The sequence below is a fragment of the Tyto alba genome, unplaced genomic scaffold, assembly GCF_018691265.1.
Source record: "Tyto alba isolate M040663 unplaced genomic scaffold, T.alba_DEE_v4.0 Super-Scaffold_1000006, whole genome shotgun sequence".
In the NCBI taxonomy this organism is placed as follows: Eukaryota; Metazoa; Chordata; class Aves; order Strigiformes; family Tytonidae; genus Tyto; species Tyto alba.
Window position 1 is genome coordinate 33,487,987 of NW_024881272.1, and position 15,802 is coordinate 33,503,788.

Consider the following 15,802-nt stretch of genomic DNA (forward strand, 5'->3'; position numbering starts at 1 on the left):
GAGCAGAAGCACCACTGATGTCTTTAACCCTGCCTGCCCGCTCTTCACTCTTTTTTTTTTTTTTTTTTTTTCCCCCAAGCATCTTCACTTTTGAAATTTGCTGCACTCCAAAGCCTGCTAGCGCAGAGCAGCCTGGCTCTGCTTTTCACTCCTCCTATCGTACCACCTTTTGTGAGTAGTTCTCACTGGAAGGAAAGAGTCTGTCCTCACTGTGCCGGGGTAGGGCAGGGGCTCAGCCAGGAGGTGGCACCACGCAGCTGTCGCTTCCCAGCTTGATTGTATTTCTGTTCTTTTTTTTTTTTTTTTTTTAAAAAGAGACTTCTTATATTTTTAGCTTAGTCACTAAGCAACTCTGGCTCGAGTCTTTCTTTTCTGTGTTAATCGTTGTAGCTGAAGACTTACAAATCATTACTTTTGAACTCACTGTTTATGAGAGATGATAAACGACGAGCCAGGCCTCTGTGCCAGACAGGGGGTTTGCTGCCTTGGAATCCTGTTGCAAATTCATCTGGACTGAATTCACTGAGCCTCGAGGCCAGAACCCAGGTCCTTCTTGCTTCATCTTGCTAGATAATACTGAAGCCATCTTTCAATACTGATTTTTTAAAATAATAAAAAGAAGGAAGTCTTAACCTCTGCTTTTCAAGCTTTGTGATGTGATCAGGTGACACATTTTTAAAGCTTAACCCCCCCCAGCCCAGCCACTTGGCCCTCAGCCGCTGGGGGGGGCCGGCAGCCACAGGGCCGAGGGCCAAAGAGCAACGCAGGAGCTTTTCTGGGGTTCCACATGGATGTATTGATAAATTCACTTGTAATACTTTGGTCAAACTGCATATGCAACTTCCTCATCTTGTTACGCTTTTCAATGAAAATAAATTGTTGGTACACAGTTAAAGTGGATTTCTGTGGGAGGAAAGCAACTCTGGACTACCTTTAAATTAATGGTGTGATGTAGGGAAAGGGGGTTTTGAAGACGAGATGGTCTAATCACCGTTCCCATGGGAGTTACATTTAAAAAAAATCTTCTTCTGTTTAAGTTATGACTGAGACGCATGCATGTGGAGAAAAAAAAAATCTTTATTAGATTTGTTTGTATAAAGAGTAACAAAGTGCTTACAGATTTAAATCAGGTTCATAAGTGACATACAGAAAAAACGGGTAATACTGTAAAAATAAATCTGACCTCATAATTACAGGTTTTTTATATATATAGATATATAGTTAAAGACCTCTTTCTATTATTGCCAGAACTCAGTATCCCAGCGCATTTTCAAAACACTTCAGAACTTTATCTCCCAAGTTGTAGGACGTACGTAAGCAAAAGGTTTCCAGTTAACCCACCGATTCCCAAAGCCCCCGGGGTTGACAGAACAAGAGTACAGTGCCCTCCCTTGACTTGCTTTCAGGTTAAATGCTACATCTGGTCCTGACAACAAAACCTACGTGGTCCCAGTCTGGCCCCACTGGTTTCCCTTTGGTTAACTGAATCCTGCGCCCAGGCGTGCTTCGAGTCTGTAAGTCAAATTAAATATTTAATGTTTGTTATTTCAAGAATGATCATCATAGGCACAACGAGCGGCTTTGCAGAAGAACTGCTAAAATGAGTTAACGTGCCGGCCAAAGAAATCACTGACCAAAAACCCGCGTGGGACGTGCACCCCTCGGCTGGCACCGCTGGGAACAGAGACTCTCGCGTGGGTTCGAGGGGGTGTCCTCTCCCAGGGACGCTGCCCCAGTGGCAGATCCTCTCCTTGAGATAATTAGTCTTCGTTAGGGGAGTGTTTCCCCCCAATTCTGTACATGGATTCATTTATCTTTTCTCTCCCCGAACTGTGGGAGTGATCTCCCCTGCGCGGTTCACCGCACTGTCATTCACTTGCCCCTGCACCTGCGCCACCCACGCAAGCGGCAGAAGCTCCGGGGGTACAACTCTGTAATGGGGGGGGGGGGGGAGCTGACATTTAGCCAGAAACTGGGTTTCTCACTGAAATGCGTAACTGTACCTGCTGATCCAGGCTTTTGGGCTTGCTTTTTTGAACTTGACAGTCAAGCAGATTTTTGTTTAAATACATGTAAGAGCTCACAAGTGCAGACTGGTTAAGACAAGCTGATTATTTTGTCTTCTCTGGCTTTCTGTGCCAGGCTTGGGTTTTTGTTACTAAAATTTAAGTGCACATAAAGGACAGTTGTCAGCCAAACTTTTTTTTTTTTTTTTAAAAAAAAACTTCCTCAAAACCCTATAAAAATTATTAAAGCACTGTATCAGGTCCTCTTACGTTGACTAGTTTAGTTATTCAAGGAACAAGCATGCACAGCAGCCTTGGTTTAAATGAGAACTGCAGCTTTTTTTGACGCCGCTCTTTCAGTTCGCATTCGTCAGGGTGGTTCAGACTGCGGTAAGACCATAATCGGGTAAATATAAAACTGCCTTGCAATAGCAACAGCAAAAGGAGTTGAAGCTATTGTTTCTGCCATACCTTTTAATTAATTTGATCCAACTGTTGACTAAAATTAAAAAGGAAAACTGTTGGAAAAAGAATCCTTTAAACACATTAGCACAGTCAGAGTACAAATTACAGTAGTTAAAAAAAAATGAAGGGTTTTGGGCATTTATATTTTGACACACATTTAAAGTACTGACAGTATAAAAAAAAAAAAATTTACATTTTACTCATAATTGTTTCAAATCCTTGAATCAGATTGTGAAAGGTCGTCCGTTCGTCATGCTTGAATATCCAGCACTTCCTCATCAGCTGGTCCACCTAACGACAAAAAAAGAAATTTTTAAAGGATGCGTGAAACATTTAAGGGGTTTCTCCAGTAAATATAGCGGAGCAGATTCTCACTCCTATGAATGAAGGACCCTGACAGAAACACGCCTCAGACTGTGATCAGAATTATCAAGTTCCTGTTACCGGGTGGGGTTTGTTTAAGTCGAGGTGTGCGTTTGGCTGGCCGGTGGTGCAGCCAGCCTGAAACAAGGCGCCAGCCCCGGGGGCAGCTCCAGCCCCCCCCCAGCTTTGCCTCCGAACGCCCCCGGGGCACCCGCGGGAGCGGGGCCAGCAGCTCCCCCTCGGCTCCCCTCGCCCCCTCCTTCCGACACGGAACCGTGCGGCTCCGCACGCGACGGTGGCAGCCGCCTGCCCCGCGCCCAGCCCCTCGCCTCCCTGCAGCGGGCTGCCCTAAACCCTTCCGGAATAATAGTTACTTTCCATTTTCTGTACTTGTATGACTTCTGTTCAATAACCTCCTTCCATATTCATTTGTAAGATAAGAGTCCTCTTTTTTTTTTTTTTTTTCCCCCCCCCCCCCCCCAAGATGGGTTGACCAACTTCACATCCTTACGGACATTAGCTGAATTCACAACAGCAGTTAATTGTAACGTGACTGTAAGCTGAGCCAGGCTGCCTATTTCTCAGAAACAATCATACACCACGGCACTACCGACGTGGCGTCATGCCCTAATTTGCAAATTTCAAGGCACAGACCAATGCTGAAACCGAGCTCTTTCCTAGAGACTTCACACCTCGGGAAGATGTGTCATCCTGAATACATCTAGCAGTACACACGGTTTGTAGCTCTGCTAAGGAAATTTAAAACTTCTAATTATCCTGCACCCTTAAGTATACACCCTTGTGATCTGCAGTATGTTCCCAACGCTACCACAGAAGCATAAATCCAAGACAATTATCCTCAGGTAATGAAAAGTTACCTCAATTCACGTATAAAAGAAACGTGAAGACTCACACAGTCCTTGCTGACAAGCATTTTCCTAGAATTGAAGCTGTTTGTAAACTATAAATTACTCCAGCTGTTTCAGAACACTCTGAGTTAGATTCACGAATGAAAAAAATGTTCATCCCAACAATTACACTACAACAAGAAATGCAAGTATGGACAATTTTGACTAACAAGGGCCCTCAAAAAACAGGAATCAAAGTGATAAATGTAAGCAAAACCCCCCGAAGTCACATCACGAGACCGCCTTTCAATGCCAGCCCGTCTGCAAAAGCCGTATGAACACTCCGAGTTCAGCACGGGGCGTGGCTGCGGCTCAGCCCGGGCGGCCGACCCGCCTCGCCGCCGCGGAGCTGCACACCCGGGCGCTCTGCGCTTCAAAAACCAGGAGGGTGCTGAATGAATGTTACACGGATCCGGGCACGAAAGGAAAGTTCTGAACCCCTTGGAAGGGACGCCGCAATCTAGCGTCAAAAAAACATTTAAAAATAATGCTTAAAAACCTTGGAAATGCCTACGAGCGAACCCTTCCGAGCAAGGTTAGCCAGGTCTACCCAACCTTTTCAACCTTCAAGCTCTTGCTGCTACTTCGTGTCCAAGGAAAGGCACCGTTATCAAAGTGCAGGTGCACCCATTACCTCCTCCGGGCAGCTGGGCGGACGTGGCAAACGCTTTTCTTCTTGCAAGACGCGCACCAGCCGTGCCACCGTCATCTGTCCCTGCGTGGGGCCGATCATTTTCAAGAATTCCTGTGAAAAGAGCCGGAGTCAGCCACGAATCCTTCTCACCCTGCACCAAATCCAGGCGTTTCAGCGTGACATTAAGATGACATTTGAATCTCAAAATGAAAACGAACACTAGATGCTTATCGTACGGGCACCGCGCACCGTGTACTCATGTTAGAAAATAGATGGTAACATTTATAAATACAGTTTCCTTACCAGGACACGCGGTCACAACTTATCTCTGTACAGGGCCTTTAGTGACAGATAAGTACAAAGGTTGTTTTCATAATACCAAGAGATTCATTCCACCACTTGTTTCTAAAAATTTTTTTTTTTTTTTAAATAGCTGATTTAAGCAGCTTTAGCAGCAATTTCTTTCGCAGCCACTTACTGCCATGGGACTGGACTCCGAATCACAGTAGGTAAGCAGTTCGTACAGCGTCACCCCAAACGACCAGACGTCCGAGGCGATGTAAAATTTACTCTGAAGCAAACATTCCGGAGCATACCTGTGGGCACAGCACCACACCGTTACTCAGAGCTTACGCGATCGACTGGTACGCGCCCAGCCCACGTGCCTTTACAGGAAGTGAACCAACACGTTCTGCCTTTGTGGAGTCCTTGTATAGAAACCGTGGTGCCCACGGGGCCTGGGGTCCCCCCGGAGTAGTAAATAACGTGCAACTTACACAGCAAGGCACTATGAAACTAGAGAGCAAACCCACAAAGCTGTGGGAAAATGGATCATTAAGCGCAGGAAGAAATAAACGAGACCAGAGTAGATATGTATAGTCTCCCAGGTGCCTTTTCCTTGCTCTGATGTTGTATCTTTATTTAGGCCTCTTATCAAAACAGGAAAAACCCCGAGGACGCCCAGAAGCCTGAGGCTACGGGAGCAGACAAGTAATTCCGCTGCACGGTCTGGTTAAAGAAAACGAGTTGTAAGTTCTTACCAAAAAACAGGGCTGTCGAGGTCGTCTTTGACAGTGTAGTACTCCTTGTCGGTCTCGATCGCTTTGGTGAGACCGAAGTCTCCAATCTTCACTCTGTTCTCGCTTTCAACAAGGACGTTTCTTGCCGCTAAGTCGCGGTGCACGTACTGACGGGAGCCCAAATAGTCCATTCCCTAAGAGAGAAGAAAGTCTTTTATGCCGGTTTCTCCAATACTTTAATCACTGTTTTTCCCCAACCCCCCCTTCAAACGCTCCCTCGCTCACGTGGCGATACTCCATCCAGGTTCCCGGGGCAGGTTGGCACTTTCCAGGGTCCCTTTTCTGACACCCCCCACCCCCTTAAACTCAGCCTCTGGGTTCCTCATCTGTCAAGACCGTTGCTTCAGCTTTGTGCTTTTCCATTTTCAGCTCAGCAGCCACCATCTTCAGACCCTCCTCTCCACAGCAGCGCTTCCTTCGTGTGCTGCTAAAACTGACAGTATCTCTCTACCCTTCTTACAGCTGCCCCGTCCACCAGGATCACAAAACCTGAGTCTCTTTGCAGAAAGCACGCTGCCTCACGTGGCCTCACTGCTCTCGCACCTCTTCCTTGCTCTAGACTTGCACGTTGCTCCTTCCCTCTTGCCAACACACCCTTCCCAAATACTGTCCTCCCTCCTCATCCTTCAAATTCTGCAGTAGCAACAACTTCTTACAGTAAACTCTTACGCAAAGGGAACCTGGTAATTGTTCCCTTGCTGATCTTTGAGCACCTGAAGCACGGAAGAGACTGCTTTAGGATTCAGGTCCCTGGGGACAAAGCAAGGAGAACGGCCTTGTTCATCAAGCCAGCCTCTCCTCCCCTCCCTTCCTCCCTCACACTATTAAATTAAACTAATCAAACAGGAGAGTTGCGGGAAGGCTCTGGTGCCAGGCTCACCCTGCAGATCTGAACCGCGTAGCGGAGCAGCTGTTTGAGATTGATTTTGTTCTTGTTCCGGGGGAGATACTCCTTCAGGCTCCCAGAAGGAAGAAATTCCATGATGAGTTTAATCCCACTTCCTCCTAAAAACAGAGCATGTGTTTAATTTTCAGCCACGTGACCCTTCACAGCTCGTTAACACCAGTGACTCTGGTACGAGCCCGCAGCACCCGCAGCCTTTGTAAGGGGATCGTGCAACCGTGGCCGGACCGCGGGCTGAGGCCCATTGTCAGTCACGGTACCAATCCAGAGAGAAACTATTCCAGGCAGGACAGTTACCGAACTTAAGAGTTCTTAAAGTTTCTAAAGCTGGCTTAAAACAATCACTGCTGCAAATGCAAAAATGTAAGACAATCGAGCTCTTTTCTATTAATAACGCGTGCTTCTACCAGTGACCTCTGGGCTGTGACGCGGCTGCTCCCAAGCAGGCGCCACCAGCCTGCCCGGGTGCTCGGTTTTTGAATGGATTTGGTGAGAACATCAACCCTGTTGCGCACATCCAGGTTAGCCACGCACAGAAATGGGCAGGAGGAGGACTTCGGAGATAAATTGCTGCTTTTTCCGTGAAGAAAGAGATCTAAACCCGTAAGATTGAACTTCGGGGTTTAGGTAGGGCTGGTTTGCTTGACCAAATGCTTCACTTTTAAAGGAAAACCCTCACACTTGTAGTGTATACTTATAATATTCTACATGAAGATTTACCATCTTCTGTGCAGATTCCCTTGTATTTGACAATGTTCTCATGATAAAGGTTCCTCAAGATTTCTATTTCCTTCTTGAGATCAGCGATGTGATTCCCTCCACTCTCTGGCTTTAGAGATTTAACTGCCACTTGCTCCCCTGTATTGTCGCCTTCTGGGTCGTATCTGCAGAGCTCAACCTTGCCAAAGTGGCCCTAATTGTAAAAGCAAAGAGAATATTATTTAACACAACACTCACTAACCACAGTGTCACTGATGCCCTGTTTTAGGCATTTACGATTCCCCATCTTCCTACTGTGACACCAAGCACGCCCAGCCGTGTGCACGCACACCGACACCCAGCTCTGATCTCTCACCTCTCCCAGATCACGGATTCTTTTCAAGAATCGCTTCTCAAAGAGGGTGGGATCGACCTCTGTAAAGGGCTTCTTCTCCGAGACGATATCGGGATCTAGGAGTGGAAAAAAAGGCCCAGGTCAGACAGATTCCTGCAGGGACACCTTGGTCTTGACACTTCAAGGCGTCCTTGCTCGCTTCCAACCTGCCTCTGTTCAAGCGTGTCTAGCCCTACTGTCAAAACTTTCCTTATTTAAATCCTGCCTACTTTTGGACAGGGAATTCCTTCCATTTGTACGTGCCCGTCTACCACTCGCTGATCTGCCTCCCTCGCTTTGTGGGTTGCCTGCTGGGTCTTCCAGACTGATTCCAACTGCTCTACTTCCTACCTAAAATCGCTAAATAGTGATTTATCTTCCATGATTATTTATTACTAGGTATGGGGTGTAAAGCTTTGCCCTTAATTGTTAGTGCGTTAGTTGCTCTGCAGTAACTTCAACACAAGATGAACCAGGAACCAGAACTATCACTGTTAATACCCCGCTTCGGTCAAGAGAGTCTGATGGAAATCTCACGGAGCTCAAGGATTGTGGTGAAGGTAACTTAAGCTGTTGTATAAAATACAGACCATCGAACGAAACGGCAGGAACACCAACACAACCTCGGCCTATTTTCAGTACGAATTCAGCACTCGCATCCTAGTTGCGCTCGTCTCTAGCAAGGGTTAGTTCCTTTGTTGTAGGGACACGACACGCTCCTGTCACCACCACCACACCCACGGACGAACGCTGCCGCACGGCACCCAACTTCACCGACAAAACCAGCCTCCCACCACCCTTCCCGCCAGTTGAGAAGCAAAACCAGGCCTTACTCTGTTCCTCCAGTTTGTTGATGTCCCTCATGATGGCTCGGAAGAAGGGTCTCTGGTGGGGGTCGTAGTTCATGCACTGTTTCATCAGGTCAGCTAGTTCCTTGCACGATGGCGTTGCCAACACAAAATGCCCCTCGTAGAACCTCTCCTTCTGTAAGGCGCAAATGGAATGAATTTTAATAAAGCCCGGCGTGAATTTTAACAAACCCCTGTTCTACAGCTGAAGATGTGACTGTTAGATCCTTAACCCATCGTCAGATTTTACTTAAATGTGCCAAGGAAATCCCCTCCTTTTCAGAAGTAACTCTAAACCATCTCCTAACCAGTAGAGAATTATTATTGTGCTGACTCTGGTGTAGATTGGAGCAGCCACTTAAAACACATGAAGTTTCTAACACGTGCTGCAAATTTCACCTTTCAGAAGTTATTTTTCTGCCAGGTTTGCCACGTTACTCATGCACCGGGACTAACGGCAGAGTGGAAATGCCTGCCAAGGAAACATCACCATCCTGGCTGCTCTTCACAACCCTCGAGAAGGTACCAGGCTTCAGGGCGGACGGGATGAGGGTGGGCTTGTGCATTTTCGAAGCCCTGCAGAACTACCCCGGCTGTCTGCCGCATGCAGGAAGCCGACTGCAGCCAGGGCAGCAGGTTCCTTACAGCCACCTCCCGTTAAAACAACTCGGGCAGTGACTCAAGTACTCAGTCATTGCCTTCAGATGAGCAGCAGCTGCCTTGCCCCATCGCCTTCCCAACACAGCCAAACTTCAGGAGAGAAAAAGCACATTTGGAACATATGCTGAGGGACTCCAGCAGTGATGAACAGAAACTGCCAGCAGTAAGGCAGAACGAGATTTATCATCATTTTTTTTTTATATCTCACAGTGAAGAATAACGGTGTCCCACAGGAGACTGGTTCTGAACCAATGTCCAAAAGAAACAAGCACAAACAGAAGAACCTAGCTGCTTTTAAGCAGAGCCTCAGGCAGTTTATAATTGGACACAGGGATGAGAAAAGGTGCGAGAGCATCAGAAGTTCTGTTCAATTGTTACTATGCCGAGTTTTTAAAAAACCCAACAAGGCCAGGTTGAAGCAATAATTAGCAATTTCTGTAGGAAGGACAAGAATTCCCCCTGCAGCCTGTGGTAATTTAGATGCATCGGCCCCGTATCAAGTCCAGCGGAGCAGATTTTCCTGTAAGTTGAAAGCAACTCAAACTGGGTATGGAAACTGAAGTGCCAAGGAGGATGTATCCGAGACATCAAGGTAAAGTTTATGTAACGCAGTTTTACCTCTGCTAACGTCTTGTCTTTCAGTGGTATTTCTCCATTATAGCAGATTTCCCACAGTGTTGTACCAAAACTCCACTTGTCTGCTGCAACACTTAGATTTTTGGAGTCTTCAACACATTCAGGTGCAATCCAGGGGATTCGCTCAACACATTCTTAGATAAAACACAGAATCGATGCGTTTTGGAGTTAATATCAAAGGACTAAAAAAACCCATCCTTCTAATTTAATTATTCTTCTCTAACAGCTGCTTAACTAAAATAAAGCTGCAGTACTTGTCCAGTTTCAGGGAAATCTTGATTCTCAAATCCCTTGACAGGCTTCTACAAGCTCTGCATTGAACCATCCAGAAACTGAAATTCCTTCTGTATTATCTCCCTAGACTCAACATGACTTTCTAAGAGTAATTAATACAATAAGCACCCACCGTCGGCAACACTCATTTCCTTTTCTGTAGTTTTCAGATTCACGAAAGCTGATTGCTTCTATTCTAGAGCCAAAGAAATCTGATTCCTGTACATACCTTGCCTGGACAGCACAGTTATTGGTATTCCTGGGTCGCTCAGCTTTATGAAAGGACCATACTCAGTGTCAATTCCCTCTCTTGCCAGCAGGATGTTCTTCGTACACACATTTCCATGTACCAAATCCTTATCCTCCTACAGTAAGGGAGGAAAAGAATAGTGAGTGCAGTGAGCTAGCAACGCTCTGCAGGTGCTCTAACATACCTACAGCTGTAAAGTACCCCAAGCTGAAATCTAAAAATACAGATGGGAAGAAATTCTCCAGGCAAAAAAGAGGGAAAGGAGGAGTAGGGAAACATACTGTTCACATTTAAGCATTTGTATTTGTAGAGCTGATGCACTTTGGGAGAAAGACCAACACTATATTCCTTTTTCACAAAGATCACAGTTGCAGGCACACAGAGAAGCTGATGGCAAATACAAGCACGTAGCCTCTTTGGCCTGCTGATAAAAAACAAGCTCATCACCTTCTCTGAGAGTTTTCCTCTTTATTTAAAGCAACATAATAAACAGAAAAATAATATATGATACACGGTACAGTCCCACTTGAGAAAGGAAATTCATTAGTTACTAGTGCACGTGAAACCTCTGCAGCGTTAGGCTGTCAAGACACATTCTTACCAAGTAGCTTAGTGCACTTGCAAGTTGCTTGGCAACTTTGAACTTCCAAGGCGTTGTCAGAACTTCACTTTTCCGATGCATAAACAGATCCAGAGGCCCAAATTCAACAAACTCTTCAACCATGATATCTACAAAGTCAGACGCATAAAGTCAGCACAGCAATAAGTAATCTAAGAGGCCTGTTACCATCTTCCTCCCCACAGGCAAGCCGGTTAGGTCTTTATTTCACCATCCTCAAAGTTTATGTCAGTGCTCAGTGTCCAGATTAAAAGGCTGAGGAGAGTGGTAAATGAACACGAAACCTGGAACAAAGCAGTTCAGAGACTGCAGGGCAGAGCCTCGTCCCAGGGCAACAGCTTCTGCCAGAAGCCCGGTTTGGATTGACACCACCTGTAAGGCCCTTAACTCAAAGACAGCATTGGAAGAGGAAGCTTGTTAGGAGAAAGGGCTTTGCAGCTGCCTTCCTGTTCCAATTCCACTTCTGTCTGCCCTGAAAAGTCAAGAGGCAGCAGCTGCTAACCATCTCCCCCCCCGCGCTAGCACCGAACTGAACGGCCGCCCTGTCCCTTCCAAGCCTGCTGCCTAGGGGAGATGTTCACCAAACTCACTTTCCACGTCACGGACGCAGACTCCGTGGAGGAGGACGATGTGCTTGTGAGAGACCTGCCTCATCATGCTTGCCGTTTCAAAGAATGCCTGTTAGAAAGGGAGAGAGGTCAGCTGGGCACGGTGGCAGCCACCCACGCGGTGAATACAGAGCATCAAGTAAGGAAAACATTTGCAAAAGGTCAGTGTGTTTTCTACCCGCTGCAGTAAGGGGGCAGCGGGGTGCTGCCAGAGGTGGTGGCCTTCACTGGCTCAGGTAGGCAGCCAAGATACCAGCTCTGAGCATGCCCCCAGGGGACGCATCACCCTCTCTTACTAGACAATGAAGGAAAATGCAGGTCAAGTAACTTGTCAGTGGCCGTGTGGATGACAGAACTGGTGGTGGACTCCGAGCCCAACTCACAAGGCGGAGGCGGTTTCTGGCAGGCAGCAGCACCCTCACTGACCACCTCAGCTCTCAGCGGCCGCAAGACCCCCGGTTACGGGTACGACGGCGCAGTTCAAGCGACGAGATATACCTTCAGCATTTTCCCATTCCCACACTGTACACACAGCCCCTCCTGTCCCCCCCCCCCCCCCTTTTTTTTTTTAAAAAAGGCTTTAGTTAACTATGTACAATATGGTGAAGTCCCACTATTTGTAGTACAACAGAGAAAAAGGAAAAAACTTGCCAGAGAAATGTCTCTGTGGCTGGGATCCAAGACTTTGAGGAGGACTTTAATCTCTTTCTCATTTTGATATCCTTCATTCTCATCATCCTTGTAGTTGAGAATCCCCGAGTAAATCTGTGTTCTCGTCCCTCTTCCAAGATGTTCGCCCTAAGACAAAACACACCATGTATTTTTCAAACCAGGACATGAAGCAAACAAGTGTAGATTTACGCAAATACTTGACGGCGCTCTGTTCTGCCTCTCCAAGCAGAGAGTGGCCTTAGCCCTCCACTCGATCTAGCTACATACAGACTTAAAATTATTACAGTGAGAAACCAATGACAAGAGTGTTATTCTTTGCTTTCATGGTCTGAGCATACTCACCACTGTAAACTCGTTTGGTATTAATGACCTATTACATCTCCATTCACATCTAACAGGTTCAGTGTGATTTAACATTATTAGACTAAACACCAAATGAATAAATAATAACCAGCCTCTTATTTACAATAAGCTGCTACCGAGGCAATCTTTAATGTGCTTCCAAAAGTTAAAGGAAGTAATATTTCAATGGAACACTTTGTTTGGGAAAGCAATTTCCTCCTAAATAACAGAGGATTCCGCCTTGGGATATTTTTGCAGGAAGCCTGCATGCTGACTGTAAATAAACCAATCAAAAAACAATTAACATAATCCATATCTGTCCTCTCCAGTCAGTGATGGAATCTAAAAAACCCCACATTTTTATTTAACTGAAGCAGCTAACTGCATGATTTAAGAGCTCAGGTCTTTTAGAAACATTAAATGTCATTTGTACATTCAAACCTCTGTGCGTTTTTTGAAGTGTGTTCAGGTTGCCTGCATCACTAACTGCAAACAACTGTCAAACTCTGGGAAAACCTGGGTGCTAAATCTGTTTGGAACACAAAATTTTGAATGCTAAGGCGCCTCAAAGCTTTTCACACTTCACCCTTTTTTTTTACTGTAGGATATTATCTTAAACCTCAAGTTGCCTTTTTCTCTGATATGTCAGGCTTTAAAACACACAGACATATGGTTTATTAGCAATAAACCAGCTAGGAGAAACAGCTCTGAAGTCTTCCATGATTTTGTGAGAATGACCTTAGAGGCACCTCTTTCCATAGACATTAGAAAACCGCTCAAATATCAATCTGATTTCTAGTGAAAGGCATTACTTCCAAGCTTCTGCTTTTTCTGCACAGGGACATACAAACATTTAGATTCTGCAATAAGAGGTTTTGATACAAATAAAGATTCAAATTAAGTTCTGCTGAGGAGAAACGGGGGTGGAAGAACCAGCCAGAACGGGGTGATTGTATATTACTTGACCGGGTGCAGCGGGCTGCCACACTTCTTTAAGTACAAGAGAGAAACACAGTTCAGGCGCTGCCTACCTGCATGATTTCTTCCTTGAGGATTCGATGGAAACTCAGCTGCCCTAGGTGATAAACAGGCTGCCACTCCTGCGCCTTTTTGGTTGCGACTAGCAAGTTGGAGATTTCTGGAAGGCAGGGAGAGACAATATTCTTTAAGACTTTTCAAAGATAACTGCATTCACCCTTCTCAGTCGATAACACGACTGTATACGCTCACTGCAAGGTAAATCCCCAAATGGATGAGGAGGGAGAAAACAAGAAACTTCGACTTAGCTTCTGCTCAAATAACTTCTATTGTGTCATTCAACGGAGAATTCACTAAAGCAGAGCTACATCTTTTATATTATATATACACGTTAGCCATATTGAGGCTGATACTAAGAAACTGAATAGTGTTTACTGCACGGAGAAATACCCAGGACTGTAAGAGTCAATGCCTCTGCTGTACATTAAGTAAAATAACAGATACTCCCTCCTGCCAACAGGTACGGCTCCTTCCCAGTGCACAGATGGGCAAAGGGTAGCTGGAGTCTCATTTCCCCTCTTTACCTCCTTGAAAATTCCTTGCACTCTGGGAAACACTAGCAGTCTGATTCCAGAACACTGGAATTAAACTGGGAAATGAACAGAAGGAAAAGACTCAAAAGGCTGTTGCTTCCTCCCCACTGCTGCTGGTCAGAGAGAGGCATGGTTAGATCCAAAAGTCTAACACATGAATTTTGTCTTCCTGTGTTTGACAGCTGGCGTTATTTATTGTGATACAATTGTTTTAGATGTCTGTGTGCATCTGGCCTTCCCATTACTGTGAGCAAAACACGTGCGTTGGGGCTCAACCGCGATCTAGCACTCTGAAAACCATCGGTAATGAACCACACACTGGAAAAACTGCTTTATTTCTGCACTGCCTAAACTTAGTGAATAACCACAAAGTTGTTCTGTTATATGATCTGTTATAAGACAGGTTCAAAAAGAAGGAAACAAAAACAAAACCCAAAACCAGGAAGAGACAGAACAGGGAACAGCATAGATAATGCGCTGGATCCCACTGTAGCTAACGCCAACGAAAAGCTGAAGCGGGCAGTCAACTCCTTGACCCATTTTATTTTATTCCAAATACAGCTGTCAAAATGTAATCAAAACATCAAAATGGATGGTTTCTCCCTGCTCCAGACAATTACCCATGCTCTTCACTGTGCTGATAAGCTCAGTGTCTATCTACAGAGTACTCTCCTCTACAACTGTCAGAACAAACAGGTAATTAATGTAGCTCAGTCATTCCCCTTATTGTAACAGGAAACCATTATCTGATCAACACAACCACGCCACTGTGTTTCCTCTTTCATATAAAATTCAGCAAACAATTTTAGTAAGTGTTGGCTTTAATGGTTTAACAAATGCACCATTGTCCCAGCCCTCTAAAATCGGACCTCACAGACGGATTTACCGCCTGCAAGGCCGTTCTGCTTGCTAACAGTTGCAGATCAATCCTTCCCTGCTGCTCTGTGATGACTAACAAACAGCTCATCACGAGAGCAAACAGGCTTCAGGCCAAAGGCTGCCACACAGCCACTGCAAGTTGCAACCCTCCTTTGCTAGAGGAACGCAACGCGATGCATGGTGGCACTGCCTGGCAGACGTGACTCGGTGGAGCAAAGGAAGAACCTTATATGGTCCCTGCTTCGCCGCAGCATTTCAGCCCGTGGCTCTGAGTCAGCTGTGACATTTTCTTTTTAAACAAATCTAGAGTTCCACCTCTGCCATCGATACTGCAGGGCCAGCTGTTTAGGTGCAAAAAGGAAAACCAGAACTTTTCTCACTGTCATTTGAAAAGTTCACACAAACAAGGCTCGTGAGAAGCACCAGCCCCTGGGCATCCTGTGCTGAGCTTGTAACACTGAAAGGAAACCCCTAAACCTTGTTCACAGTGCTCGCATTTGCTTTTTGGCAAGACTCTTCCTCCACAGAGAAGAAAGAAACTTTATATATAATTTTTTAAGTGACAGAAGAACTCCACACAAGAATACAGACCAAAACAAAGACACCAAGAATGCCTCCTATTTCTGGAGCTTATTTCCCTTCAACAACAAAGTTGCCTCTCAAAGGACAGGCTACCTCTTGGTTTTGGTTGGCAGCACCTCTTCAGTGTAAAGCTTATGTTGTCTGTCCGAAGTATTTGTCCTTTCAGGTGATCCATCAGCTCTTTTAAGGATGAGAAAGATTTGTTTGAACCATGTAGGAAGTACCCTCCTTTCTTCACCTCAATCTGGAAGTTCTTGTACTGGACTGAACTATTTATCATCTGCTATTAGGGGAGAGAAGAGAAAAAAAGAAAGCAAAATATAATCATTGAAGTGAAAGAATGTTTTAAAGCCATAAAAATTCCGCAAAAGCCTTTGAAAATACATGTAGGACCAGTTAATCACTTGCTC

The 15,802-nt window shown here is 45.5% G+C and overlaps 1 protein-coding gene across 3 annotated transcripts in view; it reads right to left on the minus strand.

The window, feature by feature from the left end:
- Positions 1 to 2,218: 2,218 nt before the first annotated feature.
- JAK1 (Janus kinase 1) overlaps positions 2,219 to 15,802 on the minus strand; it is a 62,336-nt gene continuing 48,752 nt past the window's right edge. For 2 of the 3 annotated variants that reach the window (XM_042783863.1, XM_042783859.1), the window contains exons 11-25: positions 15,486 to 15,675; positions 13,392 to 13,498; positions 11,998 to 12,144; positions 11,329 to 11,416; positions 10,721 to 10,848; positions 10,099 to 10,234; positions 9,579 to 9,730; positions 8,286 to 8,436; positions 7,435 to 7,529; positions 7,080 to 7,272; positions 6,336 to 6,460; positions 5,417 to 5,589; positions 4,855 to 4,972; positions 4,377 to 4,487; positions 2,219 to 2,762 (exon numbers count right to left, since the gene is read on the minus strand). In XM_042783863.1, the coding sequence (XP_042639797.1) occupies positions 2,661 to 2,762; positions 4,377 to 4,487; positions 4,855 to 4,972; positions 5,417 to 5,589; positions 6,336 to 6,460; positions 7,080 to 7,272; positions 7,435 to 7,529; positions 8,286 to 8,436; positions 9,579 to 9,730; positions 10,099 to 10,234; positions 10,721 to 10,848; positions 11,329 to 11,416; positions 11,998 to 12,144; positions 13,392 to 13,498; positions 15,486 to 15,675 (2,016 nt within the window). In that variant the 3' untranslated portion in view covers positions 2,219 to 2,660. The remainder of the gene's footprint in view (positions 2,763 to 4,376; positions 4,488 to 4,854; positions 4,973 to 5,416; positions 5,590 to 6,335; positions 6,461 to 7,079; positions 7,273 to 7,434; positions 7,530 to 8,285; positions 8,437 to 9,578; positions 9,731 to 10,098; positions 10,235 to 10,720; positions 10,849 to 11,328; positions 11,417 to 11,997; positions 12,145 to 13,391; positions 13,499 to 15,485; positions 15,676 to 15,802) is intronic. The other variant, XM_042783871.1, reaches the window with a different exon arrangement.